The sequence below is a fragment of the Aplidium turbinatum genome, chromosome 14 (genome assembly GCF_918807975.1).
Source record: "Aplidium turbinatum chromosome 14, kaAplTurb1.1, whole genome shotgun sequence".
Classification (NCBI taxonomy): domain Eukaryota; kingdom Metazoa; phylum Chordata; class Ascidiacea; order Aplousobranchia; family Polyclinidae; genus Aplidium; species Aplidium turbinatum.
In genome coordinates this window covers 1,787,238-1,807,920 of record NC_137485.1, presented here as the reverse complement: position 1 = coordinate 1,807,920, position 20,683 = coordinate 1,787,238, and the positions used below count along the sequence as shown (strand labels likewise).

Here is a 20,683-nt window from a genome sequence, read left to right as displayed (position 1 = left end):
CAATGGTCTTCTGGTCATTTAAGATCTCACTTCATGTGAAGATCCTCAATCTTCATGCTCGAAGGCTTGGGATTGCCAACATCAACATCACTTACAAAACAGATTAGTTAGTCTTCAACCAAGCAAACGTGGCATTGGAGCATCCCTAAATAGCGACCAGATTTGTTAACCAATGAAGGTGTGTTACTGCTGTTTTATTTTCAACGTGGCCAATCGCTGCCAATTGCAGGGGTGGGTTGCACAACCGGTTGATCGTCGCTCGAAGGTGGGATTCACAAGAGCGAGGTTTATTCATTGAGCAACGTAAGTAGACAACGCAAGCTACCATCACACTTCCCAAGATCTTTGCAAGATTAGAATTTATTTGCATGTTATTTGCATCAATGCATAGTTGCATGCCCAACATAAAACAGATAAATTCTACTTGCAGTCTACGGGCCACCTGCACCATTGTAAATTGACAAGAAAAATGATGTAGAATGTTGTTGCAGTAAGACAAGTTGCCCCAGAAATAGATTGATCGACTTTAGAGGTACAGGTCACGCTTGCTAACTTAGATGTTCAAATGTTTGATGAAATGTTAACAGAAATAGTGATTGCATAATTCGCAAGTGATTTGGGTTGGCACAGAAGCCAGTTCAAGGGGTATTGAAACTAGATTGATAATTTCTCTAATGGTGAGCAGAAGCGACGAGACAAAACAGAAACAGACACGGCACTGCATGAGTCGGATCCCAAAACGGATCGTTTGAAGCTAAAATATTTCAAAATTTTGTTTCAACACAAAATTATCTTTATATGCTGAATTCGTTTCGAGTCGAACGCGAGAGTAAGTCTCGATTTTGACATTCTCAGTCGGGAGGATTTCAAGGCAACACAAGCGTAGTGGATGTCACATGCATACTCAAACGTATTTGTTTGTTAGCATCCCACGCCATGCTTGAATGGTGACTACCTTTATGCTCCGTTTGTTGACGTAACAATAGACCTCGCGAGGGGGAGCTTTTAATGTTGAATAATATTGTAAAGCACATAGACGTTGATGTTCTCAAGAGACAACTAAGAATTGTGATGTCGAAGGAGAGCAACCTCTCAAAAGTAGAAGTTTGCTGTTTTGCGCCCTTCCCCAAAAAGAGTATAATCATGATGGGAGGGTATATATCGTAAATTTGCAGAAAAGGACGAAAATAAAGCAATTTATAAACCAGTTAAAACAATCCATAAAATAGAAGCCGCTTTCAAAATCCATCCGAGAATGATTTCAATGGAAGGCTGTCTATGGAGTCGTTAATGTAAGAAGAATCTTCTTTTATATCAATTCGCATTCTGAGGTCTTCTGGCATCTTGCTAACTTCCGCCCATTTCTGCAAGCAATGAATGAGTAGGTTCACATAAGAAGGTTCGTCTGTAATTCACATTCGTCTTCCAAATAAAATAAGGTGCATCGTGCACACACCACCTCACGTCTCTTTTTAAAGTAACATGTAACCGGTAGATGGAGGTCATGTGCTAACTTACAGTGCGCAATACACGTAAAAGTTCACCACATTTGCACTAATCTTGGATATAAACCATCTTTCTATATTCATTTATCTATATGCTGCCACATGGAACACAAAAAGTTGTTAGAACTTCATAAAATATTTTTTTCGGTGCTAAATTTCTATTGTGTTTGATTTGTTTGAATATCTAAGTAACTTAGAAACTTCGCAAAATGCGATTTATTGCAAAATTTTGAAACAAACAATTCCCAAAACCAACATACAAAACAAATTATGTCTCCAAAATACAGTCAAGTTTTTTTCAAACCAAAGTTCGCCTATAATGGGACTGTTGGACTAAACTATGTGATAATTCTGACATAAAACCAAATAAATATTTTTTTGTGCCGTGCTGAGCCGTCAATGACGTTTTCTGAAAGAAATTGTCACACATGGAAACAATTTAAAATTTTGTCTTAATTCCAAAAATTTTTCCATAAAGTTATTCTGTTCATGCTGAAATCTTCCAAACTTGTATTTGCTTCACAATTCAAAAACGTATTGAATATTGACTAATAACACTTCAAAGGAAAGTCTTGAATGTTTGTCCTTTAAGTTGGAAATAAATCCCACAACACTCACCTCTTTCAAATTCCCATCTGCTTTATAAAATGCGTATATTGCATAGCCGGGAATCCACACCATGGCACATAGTGCCATGCCCCAGCAAACTACTTGTGCCCAAATTGGGTAAGGATAAACTTTGTTATAAGTCAATGGTTGGTATTTCACAAGACTGTACAGAAACACCCCCTGAAATATACAATAATGGACAACATTAGCTTTCTTAAATGGCTTGTCCACAAACCTATCGTGGTCAATCAGGTCCAAACAAAACACAGTTACAAAATCTAACTAAACATCCAAAAACAACATTTATACAACTTATAGAAGATGTAGCCTTAAATGGGCCCAGGTTTACTTTTCTGCTACAAAGAAAGTGGCAATTAATTTTTGAAATCTATATGCGTTTGTGAACAGGTAAGCCGCGGAATGGTTATGCCATTATCGCCATCTATTTTTCTGTTTATGCTTTAGAAAGAAAACTATTCTGAAATGCTGCATCCTTGTTTGAAGTTTTATCATGCAGCTAAAAAGGCCATTGGGGGCCGAAGATCTATAGCGTCAATATTTGCTTGTGTTTTCATATATAGACAAACTTACTGTTGTAATAACTGGAGCAACAGTAGCCCATGCGTACTTGAGCCAAGGAAATGGCTTAAACTTCAGCATGACGCAAACATGATTCCAGAACCGATTGATGCCGAACAAATAGCTGATTGTGACGCACTCGCACACTCCGACAAAGAACATACACCACCCAGCGGCAGCATAATTGTCGTACATGTTGAAAACGTAGACCCCTCCCTGAAAATAGAAAGAGGTTGTGAAAGACAGAGCAGTTTATTTGCTGTTTAGGCTTATCGTTGATAGTGCGAGATTTAGATCAAGTGGATGAAAAGACAAGAAAGCTAATATCCGTGTCCACTTTTACGTATTTCTAACAACTGTGCTGCTAAGGCGCAGAATTGCGCTCATGGCAGGTGTCGAGCTAATGTCCCGATGTTCGTGCTGTGTCGTGTGAGAGTTCTCAGAATTAGATTATTAAGCTATTGAAAAGTAGTTGACACAATTCCAAGGAATTCATTGCTGGACTGTGCACGCAAGCGTTTTGTACGTTGTTGATATTACCAGTACACAGCGGCGTTGGCAGGATATCCAGAAGGGACTTTTGGACTCGGGCACTGGATAATTTTAGGGGCCTGAAATTTTTCCAGAAGGGACAAAATGAAGAAACTACCACACATTTTTAGAGTCCAATTGTTTTCTTTAAAAGTGTCTTGTTTGGGGGCCTAAACTTCCCATTGGAGTCGGGCCCAAATTATTATCTCAATGGCCCTTTCGGTGCATCCAGAGTCCACCAATTGGGGCAAAAACATAGAGCAGGGAAATCAATCATTTTGCCCTTTAACCAAGCCCGGAGGCGTGTCAATGTTTTCTGTGGAGCCGGATTTAACACTGTCCAAAATTACCGGCTGCCTTTTTCAGTGCTGTGTATCACAAATATCAACCACGTCGTTTTCCTCTTTCGCATTAGAAATTACTTTTAGACTACGTTTCATAGAGGTCTGATGTCCAGGCATTCCTAGAGCAGCCAGTTGATATTACAGTCGTCCAACATTGACAGACTAACTGCCCTTGGTAGAGTAAAAGCTGGGCAGCGGTAGAATATGCGGTTATTGGTAGAATTATGCTATGGAGTCCTGTGGTATTGTGGTAGAATTATGTAATATTGTGATTAATAACCATAGAGCGTCTTTTGAAAACTAACGTATATTGACAAGTTGTCTCAGGAAACTAGAGGTAGAATTCAAGCATCAAACATCCAGATATGTTTTTAATGTGTTTGTAGAGATTTTACGTGTCTGAATCCCGGACGAGCCCCCAGTGTAGGGTTTTGCCTAACTTACTGTCGTAATTTGGTTATAAAATAAAAGGATAATTTAAAAGAATATTGAGACTCTAAGTCTCTAATTTAAAAGTATACTTTAGAAGGATAATTTAGGCTTCTGGCTGTCTAGTCTAGGGGTATGACTTCCTACAAAAGGCAAACGAATTAAATAGAATCATACATTTTATTGTTTATCAATATTACAAGTTTTAGTATTCGGGGAGTTGAGAAAATTGACTAACTAATCTAGTTTATTGAGACGGGTGTCGGATGAGTGACATTCTCCCGGCGTGAATTCAACCTTCTCGTTCTAAAATTCAGTCCGTTCGTTTTGCTAGTCAAATTTCGAATCAATGTCTGAGTGTTTTCATTTTTCAATTCCCCGCTTATATCATAATATCCCGGTAGAGCCTTTTCATCAATAATAGCTATCGTAAGAATCAAGGGAAATGCTATATCGGTTTCATAGTTATGTCGCATTAGAAATACAGATGTGTTGAGCTAGATTCTGTGTGAGTGGCGTTTGTCAACAGGAAGCTTGACTTATGTTCTGTGAGAACGATAGGTTTTGAATTTGCAGCATTGAAATGCATTTTGCAATACTGATAATTTTCGGTTAAATGTTAAAATACAATTTTGTTAGTTAAAAACATGGTACATGTTACACACTTCCCTCCTTACGGCAAAATAACAGATAAATAATATTACAATATCTCGGTTATATATGTTGCAACAATATATAGGTGTGTGGTTATAAGATATGTACTTTACAAAGAAACTTGACAATTGTAGGCTAACAATTGCTAGGGGAAGACACATGACCCCCCTCCTTTCGTGGGATGAGGAGATTGGACGCACACATAAGTTAACAAGTAGTCGATAACGTGATTGCAGGGATAACAGTCGTTTATCATAAGAGATAAAGCGATGTCTTAAGTTCCCTGGAAGCCCTTTGGCTTGGTAGGCTACGATATAGGCTACAATAATTGCGGGACTGTAATAGGCTACAGTAGTTGCGGTTGCGGGGGTAACAGTCGGTTATCGTAAGAGATAAGGCGATGTCTTAGTTCCCTGGAAGCCCTTGGCTTAGTAGGCTACGATATAGGCTACAATAATTGCGGGACTGTAATAGGCTACAGTAGTTGCGGTTGCAGGGGTAACAGTCGGTTATCGTAAGAGATAAGGCGATGTCTTAGTTCCCTGGCAGCCATTTTGGCTTAGGATGATATACACAAATTGCACTTGCAAGATAAAATACACAAATACGGTAGGCTAGGCTATATAGGCAGGTGAGTGTCCTTGACTGTTCATGCTCCGCGTCCGAGGAGATAGGCTTGACACTCATAGAAGCAACCATAATAATAATAGAATAGCGGTAAGCTACGCGTGCGCGAAGGTTGTGCGAGACTGACATGGCGTTCATGAGAGTGGTTTTTGAGGACCAGTTATGCTATACAGTTCAAGCATGTTGAGTTCGAGACTATGACAAGCAGTGCTGATGAGCAGTTCAGTTTATGTCTGTTGACGGATGATGAGCAGTGAGCACGACATGAATGAGTGGTCAGCTTGTAAGGTCGCAAGCTGTAAAGCAGACGTCTTGGGCAGCTGAATGCTGCGGCGATGTTGTTGAAGTAGAGTGCTTCTTGTGTGAAGAAGGTTTGAGTGCGTAACAATGCAACTACTGTGCACGGTAGTGCAGTTTTACGGCGGACATGGGATTGACCATGTTGAAAGTTAACGATGCAGCTTCGGTGCATGTTGGCGGCTATGAGGTTAGCCGAGTTGACGTCGTCTGCGCAGAGCTTCTTTAAGTAAAGGCATCTCTGAATAGAGGCATCTCGCGTGGAGGTAAGTTGATGAGAGTCACCGTGTGGTGGCGATAGAGAACTCTGTCGTGTCATCCGTCGTAGTGCTGTAGTCTCTCAAGGTCTCTTGAGGTCTCTCAATGTCTCTCGCATCTCGTCGTAGCAGCAACCTTGTCGCGAGGTGGCGCATCTGAAAAATTCGATACAGAGTAGCATCCGCAAGATACATAATTGCGGTATAATAAGTAAAGTACGTACCCGGTAGTATAACACAATAACAAAAAATATAGCATAAAATTGTTGAAACCACTAGGCGACATGATTTAATCATGGCCGCAGATGCCAGCTTATGAGGTTCTAGAAGTTGTACAAGTGTGAGAACTGGCAGGAAAAATTGGTAGACTGTATCTGTAAGTATGTACAATGTGATACAATAAAGGGGATGCAATGTCAGTGAATGAGCGAAGTCGTTGAGGACGAATAGCTTAGTTAACGTAGGCTAGGTGAAATGATGAGCACCTAAAATTGTAATAAAATGTAGTGAAAAACAGGTGGTGATGCGATATCAGTGAATGAACAATGTCAGTGAGACATGGCGTAGCTTGAAGTACGATATGTAAAAGCGGTAAATAATAACATAGGATAAATGGAAATACTACGTAACATGACAGTGTCATGGCGTAGGCTAAGCTTACGGCTAATAGGGTGTATGTAACAGGAAACAGTAATGGTTCAATAGAACATACCGAGATAAAATCGGTAGGCATAAAACTTCTAGCATGTTTTGTAATGGTTAATCAACGTTTGAACGACATGTGATGAATGGTACTGTTTTATTGATCTAAGTAGGCTATGTGGCAGCGCTTTTACGTTATCAAGAGATAAGAGAATTTACATGGCCAAATGCCAACCAAGCTTTTACACACAAAGTTCCATATTCAGGGTAAATAACTGTGCATATACTGCAATTCCAAACTAAAGAAAAACAGCGGCTAAAATAACTAAACAAAGTTTCTCAAATCATGTTAGCTCCTAATAATACTAAAAAAAATGGGGGGAACGATAACAACCTTATGTGTCCAGGCGGCTTCGCATGATTTCCCCTATCCTTTGCCCCAGGGAGTTGCACGAACTGATTGCTTCAGCTGAGAACGTATAAGGGTACCAAAGTGTCTCCTGGCCGGAGTAAAAAGACGCACAAAAATTACGATGGTTGCTTGGGAGCGAAACCACAACGCTTTGCAGAGCGGTGCCTGCACGTCTGTATAAAATAAGATTGGGACGGGGTGTCCTGCAATCTGCGATGCCGAGTAAGGCAAAATAAAAGGAATATTAAAATGAGCTAAAAATTTAAGTTACATTTGACACTGTGAATTTTAAACAAAAATTACATGGTTATGTTTCCCTGAAAAGGCAACTTGTTGGTAATTACTAATTAGTAAATCTAATTATTCTAATTTGAACGTCTAAAAATATTAAAAGTGGCAAATGGCGGTTTAGCATGTAAATAAATTGTTGACATCGGCGTCTAAATGGGCTGTCTGCCGCTGAACAATTCGCTTTATTACTTTCCATGAGCAAACAACAAAAATCAGTTACGTTTGACAAGCAATGAATTGCCGGCGTTGCGCTTAAGAGTACAGTAGGCTACACAAAATTTATTGTCGAACTAACGTGTGAAATGTTATCAAGTAACATGTTTTTAAAAGATATTTATGATAAAAATTGTAGCATAGGGTACTTACCAGATTTTTTTATAGCTAGTTTGGAGAATATTTCTAAACTTACTTGTCTGAGTGTCACCAATGTGGTAGGCTAACATTTATATTACATATGTCAAATTAAAGGTTTAATAAGTTAACTATATTAAGACTGTCTGACTACCTGATAAATATTCTGTCTAATTTGGTTACACTAAAAAATTTTTCACAAACTAAAAATTTTTTACTTTGTTTGGACGAGCCCCCAGTGTAGAGATTTTACGTGTCTGAATCCCGGACGAGCCCCCAGTGTAGGGTTTTGCCTAACTTACTGTCGTAATTTGGTTATAAAATAAAAGGATAATTTAAAAGAATATTGAGACTCTAAGTCTCTAATTTAAAAGTATACTTTAGAAGGATAATTTAGGCTTCTGGCTGTCTAGTCTAGGGGTATGACTTCCTACAAAAGGCAAACGAATTAAATAGAATCATACATTTTATTGTTTATCAATATTACAAGTTTTAGTATTCGGGGAGTTGAGAAAATTGACTAACTAATCTAGTTTATTGAGACGGGTGTCGGATGAGTGACATTCTCCCGGCGTGAATTCAACCTTCTCGTTCTAAAATTCAGTCCGTTCGTTTTGCTAGTCAAATTTCGAATCAATGTCTGAGTGTTTTCATTTTTCAATTCCCCGCTTATATCATAATATCCCGGTAGAGCCTTTTCATCAATAATAGCTATCGTAAGAATCAAGGGAAATGCTATATCGGTTTCATAGTTATGTCGCATTAGAAATACAGATGTGTTGAGCTAGATTCTGTGTGAGTGGCGTTTGTCAACAGGAAGCTTGACTTATGTTCTGTGAGAACGATAGGTTTTGAATTTGCAGCATTGAAATGCATTTTGCAATACTGATAATTTTCGGTTAAATGTTAAAATACAATTTTGTTAGTTAAAAACATGGTACATGTTACATGTTGTTTGATAATTAGCTGAACACAACCCACCTCAGTGATCATGATGATTCCGATCATGAACTGAATGAAACAAACTACAGCCACCAAGATTTCTCTTCTGTGTGGCTTGTTGAATATGGAAGGCTTCATGTCCATCAGAGCGATGATCAAGCTCTCTTGACCAATAAACTGAAAAGTTAAAAGAAAAACCATTCAATTTTAGTTAAAAAACAAATTACAGATTAAAAATCAAATTTAGATAGCAGCTAATATAATTAGAATTAATCTTAAGAGAAAAATCGCAGATGATTAGTCCCAGCCGATATGCAGGCTAACATCTGAGCATAAAATAACGTAAACAAGAGTGCCAGGCAAAGAATATGAAAGGGTGGAATCTTTAAGTAAAACCTTTGTTTCAATAACAATTTGAACCTATACCGGGTCACTTTTGTACATTGGGCCTTACCTGACTGTCCAATCCCAACAAAAAGACCATAAGAAAAAAGAGAACCCCCCAAACTTGTGGGCATGGCATGAGTGAGACAGCTTTGGGATAAGCGAGAAAAACAAGACCAGGTCCAGATTCTGCCACAGTAGCTATTGTGGTGTTCTGAAAGTAGTTTGAGATATGAAAAACTTCATTGCAGTTAATAGGTCTACCACGAGTATACTTATTTTCCAAACCATAATACGTATTGCAAATAATTAGCTGAACACAAGGGAGGAAGGAAGTTTTCTTAGAAAGGCACTAGATCTAAAGGTGGATGGGAAGAGGAAACGCGGTCGTCCAAGAAGAACGTGGAAACAACAAGTGAAGAATGAATTTAAAAAAATCGGACTGAAGGAGGAAGATGCAAGGGACAGGGTGAAATGGAGAAAAGGGATAAAAACAATTGCTGCGCGGAAACAATCGGCCACGCCCACTAGTGGCGAACAAACCGACGATGGATTATGATGATGATGATGAAATAAAGCAAATTAATATTTTAATAAACGCAGATCTTCTACTACCATGCCGAAAAAAAAATTTCAACAACACTTCTGAATAACCAAACATGAAACTAAAAACATTCGCGTGGATTCACATTTTGAGTTGAGATAAATATTTTGTAATCTACATCTCACCTGCTCTTTAGCCATGAAGCCAAGTATTGTGAACACACTGAATCCAGCAAAGAAACTTGTCCCGCTGTTCAAGAGCGAAAGGATGACAGTGTCTCTGTGACAACACAGTCGAAAAAATGAAAAAAATGCTATTGTGACAAACATTTAAAGCTCAATATCAATTCAAGTGTCACAAAATTGAAGTGATTGATACTTATGGTGTCAACTTCCAATGCAATCTCGTAGTGCTGTATTGTATATGATACGAAGAGCAATAACTGATATACAACTGCATGCACTTGTCAAAACAAACAAACATACAATTCACAACAAGGAAGCATGTATTAACGTGCTACATCTTTCTGGACGCTAAACAAAGAAACACAGAAGTATTTAAACGCTGTTGAAATGCTGCTTTTACGTACAATGCAAAACTTTCTCACCGTAGCTTTAAACAAATAAATAGTTATTATTTGCTGAAATTAGAACTTTCTTGAAATACATCATTAAAAATCAGAAAGTTTTTTTGGCCATACCATGATGAAAAAATGAGAATGCGCTGCTTTGTGTGGAAAATTCGAAGGTAGACCAGCACCTGGACATCAACCTCTCACTTTTCTAACAATTTCAAGGATCACCTTTTCGCAGCAATCAAATCCATTTTCAATACAATCGGGATAAGTGGATAGAACTATGCACGAACGCCTAAGCCGGATACAGGCATAGCACAGGAAAAATGTTAATGCTACAAAGAGACAACGCCCAGCACTTCGTCAAACTGAGCAAATTGGTGCCCCAGGAAAATATGTATACCGTTCACATTGTATTGTGACACTAGCCCCGATTGTATTGTCACACTAGCCCCGATTGTATCGTCACACTGGCTTCGTCGTATTGTCACATTAGCCCAGTTGTATAGTCCACTGGCCCTATTGTATCATCACACTGGCCCCTGTTGTATCATCACACTGGCCCCTATTGTATCATTACATTGGCCCCTATTGTGTCGTCCCATTGGGCCACCATTGTATCGCCACACTGGCATATAGACGGCAACATACCGATATATATTATGATGGAAGGCGTTGTAGCTTCCCATTGCCACCATGATTGCATTTGTCAAAGAATACGAAAAAAACACTTGAGTGGCAGCGTCCATCCACACCTAATCAAACACAGATTATGGAGAAAGCTCAAACGATTAATTCCCGATCAAATTCTTGTGAGGTTTGCGTTGTCATGACAACCGAATCCAGACGATCCTTCGTATCCAGACGGCCACCGAATACCTTCATTGTGGGAAATGCTGGAGTCGAATATTTATTAAAACAAACAAGTCACTGGACAATTTGGATTCCAACGTTTGAGTTTGAAGTTTAATTTTTGTCGAAGAAGAATTCCTAAAAACTTTTAACATTTTTTTTTATAACTAACTTTGTTAGTTTTGAGTTTTTTCAATAAATTCCGCATGGGATCGCTAAAGGGTCTTAAAATTTGATTAACTGTAGCAACTACAATAGTCGCTTAATTTGCAGATTAAAATATAAGATAATACTTTTCAATGACATTACAACATGATCAAAAAAGACCGAAAATGTGTATGCTTCTCTCTCTGATTGACACATGTAAGATTGTAGGCCTATATACTTTTCTAATGACATCACTATACATAGCGTTATTTCTCAATGAACAACAAAGAAATTGCTGATGTTTACAAATAAAGAAACCTGTAATTAACTCGACCATCTAGTTTTTGTGTTGCCAAACCAGAATAAGAATTAATTGGTGATACAAGATTTGAACTAAGCGAAGAGGAGGGTATCCTTGCTCGAAGCTGCAGTACTGACCACGAGCTTCTGAATGAGGTAAGTCGAAAAGTACTGCAGTTTCAGGCAAAGGATATTACAAGCAGGTACATCACAAAGCAGATACTTGTTTTCAGAAAATAACTAATTGTGAGCTGTCGATCACCTGAGGTTCACTGAGCTTTGTGATGTTTGGGTTCAAATAAAAGTAAATCCCGTCTTCTGCCCCGGGAAGGGTGACACCTCGAACAAACAAAATCAGCAGCATGGCCAGTGGAAATGTTGCAGTGAAGTAGACAATCTGTCAACAAATCGAAGGGTTTTAATTTACGTTTGAAGTAGGCTAATGGTCCAAGAGTTAACACAGTTTAGAAATTATGTGAGTTCTTGACAAATATTTTATTTATGCTTTTTAGTAAAACTGATTAATTTTTAAGTAGACTTCATGTGACCTCGAGATGGAAATGCCAACCTTATGGTGCTTGATAACAGCATAGTTCAATGGCTGCAGAGCTTGGATGGAATAACACGACTGCTACCACCTCATGTGCAAGAAGATGAAAGCATCTCTAGTAATATCATCTCTGATCGGACGATAACTTGTTTACTGTAACGCGCCCCAACCAATTTAATTACCGCTGTTGTTGTTGTGAACTGAATCACTGTTCTTGATTGCTATTTGTCGACGACTAAGATCGAGTACACACTATTCCTGTGCATATATAGGTCTACGTCTACTAGTTATACATTTTTGTTATGTGGTCCCACTAGCCTACTATACTAATGTATATAACCTACTAGTTAAAAATTGGCTCGTAGGTCACGCCCTTCTCCTACTCGTTATATTGAGCAATGCAACAGCCAAAGTGCAATGTAGTTTCCAGCTCTGTCATAATCTTTTGAGACTCGAAAGTTGGCAGTTCAAGGAGACTTAGACAAATTAACAACTGATCCGCTTTTTACTCACTTTACTTGTCCATGAAATTCCTTTCCAAATCGAGAAGTAGACAATCAACCAGCATGCCACCAAGCAACCGAACAATTCCCAACGTATCGACCCTAAATGGTGAACCCCACTTGAGATGCCCAGGATTCCACGTCTGTGAGCACAACAGCAATATAAGAAACCTTCAGATTAACATTTACGTTGAAGTACGGAAAAATAATAAGAGGAAAAATTGGTGCACTTCATTTGTTTTAATTTCTGGTCATTATAATGAAAATAATACATGCCAATCATAATAGAGGTCCAAGAAAGTATGTTCCACGTCTGTAGGAACACCAGCATAGGGTTCAATCAGCAAAGCGTTTACGTGTGAATACCGCTTGGAGAAAAAAAACTTATAAGAATTATTTAAAAAAAACGTAGCCCAGCGTGACCCTCGTAAGAGCAAATGGATGAACAGACAGATTAGAATTACCAGAAATTGAACAATGATCTAACTAATCAGAAGCTAATGGTGTCGTAGGGTGCCGAAGCAAATCAGGCGCTCTCTTTTTATCGCTTTCCTTTGGTCAAAATCAAAAACTGAACGATGCTGAACGCCATGTAAAACTACTTCAATTTCTGGCAAATACCGATCACATCTCCCAAACCAGAGTAGAATGACTAGTATCTCCTATGCTTGGTATTTGGAAGTTGGGTCCTAAATCCAAACTTGGGTCCATCTAAAATGTGGTATAATTTATTCATAAAACTTTGTTTTCTGTGTCTGTTATAGGGCTTTGAGGGGCAAAGATTCCATTTTTCACACTTGCTCTGTTCTAAGTTGCCAATGAAAGGCTTTTTGAAGCTGATTTGTCATAAAAATATCACAATTTTGGCAAAAATAAGTGTTTTTTGTATCTCAGTCAATGGAACAAGAATTTAAATCAATATTCAGTATAGGTGATTCATGGCCACCTAAAGATACGGCCTGATTTGTCACATTTTGCAGAAATTTCCTGGTTTTTCTAACTTTGGGCGAACGTTTAAATAAATTGTTCTAAAAATTAGATTTTTATGCTTTCTTTATTCTTTTCCCCAGATGACACAATAGGTTTTAACATCTTCACATGTTGAAAAACAAAGAAAATTTGATTTCGAAGATTTTAGTCAGACTGTTAATTTTCAATAACAGTCTGATTTTGCGTTTTTCAACTTACTTTTTCTCATTTGCCACTGCTTCCCCAAGGCAACAAAAAAAATTTTATGTCATTAGGAAACCGCAAGAAGTAACAACATCTCAAAAAATAACAGTCAAACACTAGCAGTATAGCTGTAATCAAAATCTGCAAAATGTGACAAATCAGGCCACATCTCCAGGTGGCCATGGGTGATTACACTAGTTAAAACATAGCAATTCCATGAAGAGGGTTCGAACGATGTAGTTAGAAGTTTGCGTTGAATAACGTTTAATCAATTCATTTACTCTCATGCTCTTGATATTTTTTTCTTTTGTGCCGCATTTTAATCAGGTGGAGTTAAGCGCAATGCCAATTTTTTGACCGCAGGTGTTAACGTTCTCAGGGGAATCCTGAAATTGATTTTAGGGGTACCGTAGTAAAAGTCTTACTGTAAATGCATGTCAGTAGCTTACAGCTAAACGTCCGCTGTGCATAAACTCTATTAAAACACCATGCACTGTATATCTATCAGTCGGATATCAGCAATATTTAGGGGTGCTTGGCCGTTCAGACCTGTTGATAGGGGTGATAAAGTCAGAAAAACGTCAATTAACGTCAGTCTGATATGAACGTTTTGACTTTTTCATTGAATGCAAATTCATCAACATTTTGGTCGTTCAAATGCACCACTCCACTCACTCCCAGTATTCGGTCACAGACGAAACTCTTGTGACGTTGATATCGGAGGTCATCGTAGCATTGATGACGGTTTGATTGACGTCATCAATGGAGGAGATGTTGCTTCTTCCGTAGACGTAGCAACTGTTCGTGTTCCAATTGTTATCACAAGACGACCAGGGCTGGACGGGATTGAAGCTAGCGATGATGTATCTCAAAGCCCAGGCTAATATCGTCATGTAGTAGGTGTTGATGTTCATTATTATTGTCATAGACGCATAACCGATTCCTGAAAACAACGGAAAAGTTTGTCTTAGAGATTATTGACCATTTAAGGCAGCAGTTTCCAATATTTTTGTAGTCACATACCCACTCCGACGCAATTATCGATCTCGTGGACAGTAAACTTTTCATTTTAAGCGATTACTGAGGCATTCTTATATATGAAATGTGGTGTTGAAATGTGATGTATTTTCTTAAAGTTCATATTTTTATTGACTCTTACAACTTTTCACAAACCCATCGGGGGTCTGTAAGATACATATTAGGAACCATTGATTGAAGGTAGCAATCAACATCAGTGATAATAGTGCTTGTAATGTTTGCAAGAAAACTTTAAGCAGGTCAATATTTTGTAAGTTAGGTGTTAAGTTTAGGGTAGAAAACAACAAATATATTTTCGTACGTAATTATTACCCAATAATGCACATACCATACACAGCTTATTACATCACTATTAAATTAACAAAAACAAGGTCACACAGAAAGAATTCAACAAAGTATCATCCCATCTCACCTCTCATCAGTGGAAAGATGTCCCAAGCTCGCGACACTGACCGACTTGTCAGTTGTCCGATCGCGGTTTCGAGAAAAAATATGGGAACGGCAGCTCCAATCAGGAAGAAGAGATAAGGAATGAGAAAAACGCCTGAAACGCATTCCCACGAATGTTTATGGAAAATTACCAAAATATTGACAAATGTAAAATAAATTCACCCCCAAGCCAACAACAGAATTTCTAGTCCCAGCTAACATATTTAAATTTATAAAAAAGTTAGATAGTTTTATGGAATAACACAACTTCAGAATACATAAATAACATATGCTTTCGCCCCGTCTTCAAGCCCAACATTATGACATTCAAGAACAGCTGTTAAATTCAACAGAATTGGAACCTTGTTTCTTCCTATGTGAAGGTTTATTTTTAATGTAAACATGTTAAATATTTAATGGAATGGTGTGATTAAACAAAGCTGTGCAAAACACACGTCATAAAAATAACATGTTTTGAAAAAACCTATGCAAGTCTTTTTAGTGGCGTCAGCATGATAATGATGAACGCTTTGCAAGTTTAGGTTTAATGAAACCATTTGACTTTAAACTGGCTACATCGCCGTTTGAGAGGGCAAAGATGTTTTTCAGAAATTATCTCCAAGGAACAACACTGAGAAGCTGTGCTTGAAACAAGCGTTGGGAAGCGGTTGTGAGGAAATTTATTTGGAGGCGTCTGGCAACATTAGTTGATGCAAACCGTGGTTTTTAAACAAACTAAATTGATGAAGTTAAATTGTGGTCGCAACTATATTGATAAAAAAGAAATAGCAAAAGCTTAATAAGTAGAAAGTTACCGATTACCAATCATTTGTTATCAGGAATCGTATTCGTTATTTCTCCCACAATTCACTTTGGTGGCCACCAAACAATGATTTATACGCAAAACAGCAATGATATACAATCACAATAAATAAACGACGGGGGATGATGCACTATGACAGCCCATTAAAAAGTAGGGCAGTAGGCTAAACGTTGAAAGCTTTACATGTCTTGCAACTGACTTTAAATGTAAATCTGGCGACCTCATAATTGTCCACAAAATCAGCAAATCAGTCAACAGGAAGCCGCTGCTGATAGGCTGCGTTAGATGAAAGCGACAAAATTATTAATGGGCAACATGGCGACTCAACGGGAAGCTGCGGTGATAAAGACTGCAAAAATTGTTTTGCTGCTTTAATTTGCGTTAATCATAGCAACTGTGCTGCAGTAGTTGCTTGCACCTAACAGTGGAGATAATTGTCGACGGATAAAGTCAGTGGCGTATCCAGGGGTAGGAGCGATCTCCCTCCCCTAAAACACAAAATTATATTTCGTGTTTAAACTAATGTATAATTGTGTTTTGTTCACATCGTCCCTCCTAAAGTTACTTTTTGCATCCCCTCCTGGATGAGATACTGTACATAATCATCCCTTCACCTTACTGGATAGAGAACTGTATTGCATTGAAGTGTTGGCTTGTATGATGCGACCTTCCGCCTAAACCAGCAACACACGAAACGGTTTCAAACTTTTGTAGGTAGGCTGCTGTTCAAATGGCAAAGATGTTGGCTAGGCCTATTTCAGACAGCAGGCTACAAAACTGAGGTACACCTAGTGTAGAGAATAATATGACACTCACCTCCTCCATTTTTGTAACAAAGATATGGAAATCGCCAGATGTTCCCAAGCCCAATCGACCCTCCGGCTACCCCAAAAACAAAGTCGATATTCTTCTGCCATTTCGGCCTTCCTGTTATTGAGCCATCTTTAGATGATTTTTCCATTACAAAACCTTAAGCACGTTTATCTACAGACAGTTCTTTTTTGTTTAATTTCTTAGTTAAACTGGTGCGGTGGAGGTCTAAGAGTGCATATGGGCATCATAAGATAAGTTTTTTTTGCTGTTAGCATGTTAGCACAGACGAAGATAGCTTTTGCAATCCCAGCTAGCGTAACAATGTTAAATAATAAGTTTTGCTGTCAGGGATAAAGCAAGGGAAGGAATTAGGTGTCGCCATTTCCCCCTTAAAAACATCCCAAAATGAAACCTTTCAGAAAAATGTAATATATTTGTTTTACTGCAATAATGCATGGTTATCACACATTTAAGTACAAAAGAGAAACCAAGTAATTATCTACAATTTTATAACTTTTTTTACCTTCACCCGAAGCATGACTTATGCTGTAACTGTATAGTCCCTACACAACAAGTCAACAACCCAATATCATCAGTCGCTTTGCTGAAACGTGTGATGGACACGACACACGAGTTGAGTATTGCGCAACAATTGGGAGCGGACACCAAGCATCGTCCGCCCACTTTATGATGCGGCATGCAATGCGACTGAATGCTGAGCGTACGAAACCGGTTACGCTTTGCAAATATCAGTGACTAAATGCAAAGCAGATGTGTTGCTAGTAACAAAAATAACCAACACATGTGGCAACACCGACTTTGAAAGCAAATAAATATAAAACAGCAACAAACCGTAGTTCGATTCTCACTGACTGCTTCATTATTGTGCCTTTCCTGTGACGACTACGACTTAAAAAACATTACCAACAATAGACAGACAATCGATAACAACTTAATAACATTGAATTGCATAATTCAAAATTAATACAGAAATGAAATAGATACATAATTTCAAACGTTTTCGGCAAAACTTTTTGCCCTCTTCAGGAAAATATCTTAATTCATCTAAACAAAACAATTATTCGTGAAATGTTAAGTGATTTGCTGATGTCTCTGGATTTATTAATATTCAATTGAACACTGAGAATATGTCCTTATAATGTTTGTAATGTATTGTATTGAGTTTAAATTTAACCGTTGTTATTGCGTTCATAAACGTAGTTGCACTGATGAGAATTTAATATTCGAAAACGCGTTCTGCAACACTGTTTTTTGCACTCTGCAATGCCTGATGCAGATTTATCTGTAGATTTCCATCACGCATTGAAGCGGTGATCTGATAATGAAATTTTCTACGGTTCGAGAAAAAGTTTTCTCTGCCTATAAAACGTTGAATGGTAGTTTAATTAATTGTTAATAATAAATAACTGAAATTCAATAAAACTGCACTAACAAACACAAAAGGTGGTAGCAATCTGTCATAATTATGCGGGAGTGTGGTCATGAGACAAGATAGTGAGCGGACAACATAACATAAAATAAACGTAAGCTAATACAAATTCAACAAAAAAGATGCCCCTCCAGCGAATAATTGTTTGTTGAGCCTGGGGTTGTGCTGCTTTATTTGGAGTGCCTCATGAATTTTAGTTTCAAACTCTGATTGATAGTTGCGAATTATCTTGAATGAATCTAATGTAAATTTGATGTTAGTATTTGTTCCAACATCAAAGTGCCAGTTGTTGCTTGTACGCAGGTCAGTGCAGTTTTATTGAATTTCAGTCATTTATTATTAACATTTCACGAATAATTGTTTTGTTTAGATGAATTAAGGTATTTTCCTGAAGAGGGCAAAAAGTTTTGCCGAAAACGTTTGAAATTATGTATCTATTTCATTTCTGTATTAATTTTGATTTATGCAATTCAATGTTATTAAGTTGTTATCGATTGTCTGTCTATGGTTTTTAAAAAGTACCTCTCTACCAAAGCTATACTATTACCAACAATGCTCGCATCTGGCTCCCACAGTGACGTGACAAGCCAGGCATGATTGCGGGAATCAAAACCTCCACAAGATTGCCAAACTTTCGAAATTAAGCTTTCGAATAAACGACTTACCGATGAACAACAAACATTTCTTCAATCTTAACAACAGTTTCTTAGAGAAACGTCTCAATCATCCAAATTTTAGACCAACACGTTATAAACAGTAGGCTAAACAGCTATACATGGCTTAGTTAGTACTCAAATTGTTGTAGCTCCTTGAATAATCTAGTTCGTTGTTCTTTTAAAAACTCATAATAATAATTATAGCGTTTGGTTCACTCTAGTTTCATCTGTGCTTTGTATAAAAACTCAGTTTATGTTTAGTACTTTAGCCGAGTTGTTAGCCTGACGTTTTAATCAAAATAAGCTTAAAGGTGCGTCTACACGACGACTGTTTTCTTGCTTTAGCCAAACTTCTTGTTTCTTTAAGTTAATCGCAGTTTGTGGCGCTTACTTTTAAGAAAATGGGCGAGTAAGCGAGCCGTCGAGAAAAAATACGCTCCAGAGCGAAAAACTGGGCGCTTAAGTGAGTTCTCTTGCTTAGAAATGTTTTTTCCCGCCAAAATCTCAGGTCTCTTCTCAGCTCAGTATCCAGATAGGGCAGGGCGGTATCGTTAAAGGATTTCGTTAAGTTTTGATCCCAACCCGTTCTTATTAATGTTGCGGGCTGAACTGGCGGTGACCGTACTCGAAATAGCCCATAGAAAGCACAATATTTTCCAATTTCAAATCCAAAACAAGATCTCAGCAGAAAACCATTGCCATTGTACACTGGGTAATAAAAATAGCGGAAGAATGATTTTGCTGGTTGTTACCAGTCACCCACGCTGACACGAAATTCTGTTTCCAACAGTAAATTGCGGGTTTGCATCCTTCGCTTTTTGCAGCATTTTTTACACAACTTCTGGGAAGCCATGACTGAAAGACTGCAACAACTTCAAATGGTTAAAGAACAGTCAGTTGCTTGGTCTACTCTGCTGTACTTTAGCGCGAACTGCTATGCTTTGGCGCGAACTTTTTAAAACGTGACGTCATTGGAGATTAGATACTCACGTGACCGCGATTCAAGCGAGCAAAATCTTCGTCGAGGTTGCCAGTGTAGACGAAACGAGTTTAATCACTAGCTTAAGCAAGAATTTCTAAGCAAGAACACTTTCTCGTGTAGACGCACCTTAATAGTCCTGTGATGTCGAAAACTATGCAGGTTAGAGTGCCGAAAAAGTTCTCAATAAAGTTAGCACGCCCATCTCCGAAGTATAAACATTAAGCCCGGACCTAGATGCAATTAGGAAATAGCCATGCAGCATTTCCTGGATGTAAACACGAAATGTATATGACAAGGAAACACGTAAGCAATATTTTTCAGGTACCATCAAGGTGTGCCACATTATTATACAAAATTATGAGACGAAATTAAACGGAACACATTTAGCGTACGGCAAATATTAAAATGGTACTAGGATGTTGAACAATGTATCAAATCACAGAAAAAATGTAAATCAACTCAATTGTTTTGGTCTTCCACTAACGGACTGATTAAAAAAATGCATTATTGAAACTCAAAACCATTAAATTATATTTACAACAGGTTTAACTATTGAAAGAGTTGAAGGGATGTAAGAATTCTTAAAGTCATTAAGGCCTCGATCGAACGAAAAGGGAAGACGCCATACTCGAGGGTGAAACCCATTTGTACGCTCACGGTTCGCTTATAGATCTGCCAGGTAGGCTACAACCTAGTTAACAGCAAAATATATGAAACAACAAAACAAGCAAAATACCATTATTTACGACGCCAACGGTGTTGTACTTTTGTTCTCTCGTATACTGCAATTCATGTCACAACAAACCTTACTTCTTAACCTAGTACGGTATGCTTCTGTTGAAACTGGCTTACAAGATTATAACTACAGTATTTCTGTTGTTCTAGATTTTTGATGGATTAAAGTCAGCAAAAGCACAACAGGCGTTGTAGCTTGCCCTAATTTACTTCATGGAGGCCTAACTGGTAAACTCATATACTGTAAGTTGCATTTTAAA

General features: G+C 38.0%; 1 protein-coding gene across 1 annotated transcript; it reads right to left on the bottom strand.

The window, feature by feature from the left end:
- Positions 1–983: 983 nt before the first annotated feature.
- On the bottom strand, positions 984–16,781 carry LOC145783502 (sodium- and chloride-dependent GABA transporter 2-like). The gene is made up of 12 exons (XM_082595392.1): positions 16,604–16,781; positions 14,948–15,079; positions 14,173–14,440; positions 12,335–12,467; positions 11,534–11,668; positions 10,624–10,727; positions 9,584–9,677; positions 8,925–9,068; positions 8,510–8,647; positions 2,706–2,909; positions 2,124–2,294; positions 984–1,364 (listed from the first exon to the last, which is right to left on the bottom strand). Exons 1-12 carry the CDS (start codon positions 16,746–16,748, stop codon positions 1,239–1,241), a joined length of 1,794 nt encoding a protein of 597 aa, XP_082451518.1. The 5' UTR covers positions 16,749–16,781; the 3' UTR covers positions 984–1,238.
- Between the last annotated feature and the right edge of the window lie 3,902 nt (positions 16,782–20,683).

What these genes read in the sequence shown, in the direction of transcription:
- LOC145783502 (XM_082595392.1), bottom strand. Translation starts at nt 16,748, where the DNA reads ATGGAAAAATCATCTAAAGATGGCTCAATAACAGGAAGGCCGAAATGG. An exon ending in GAATTTCATGGACAAGTAAA is followed by an intron (nt 11,669 to 12,334) that starts GTGAGTAAAAAG and finishes ATTTGTTGACAG; the next exon opens with ATTGTCTACTTCACTGCAAC. An exon ending in CAGATGGGAATTTGAAAGAG is followed by an intron (nt 1,365 to 2,123) that starts GTGAGTGTTGTG and finishes CATTGCTTGCAG; the next exon opens with AAATGGGCGGAAGTTAGCAA.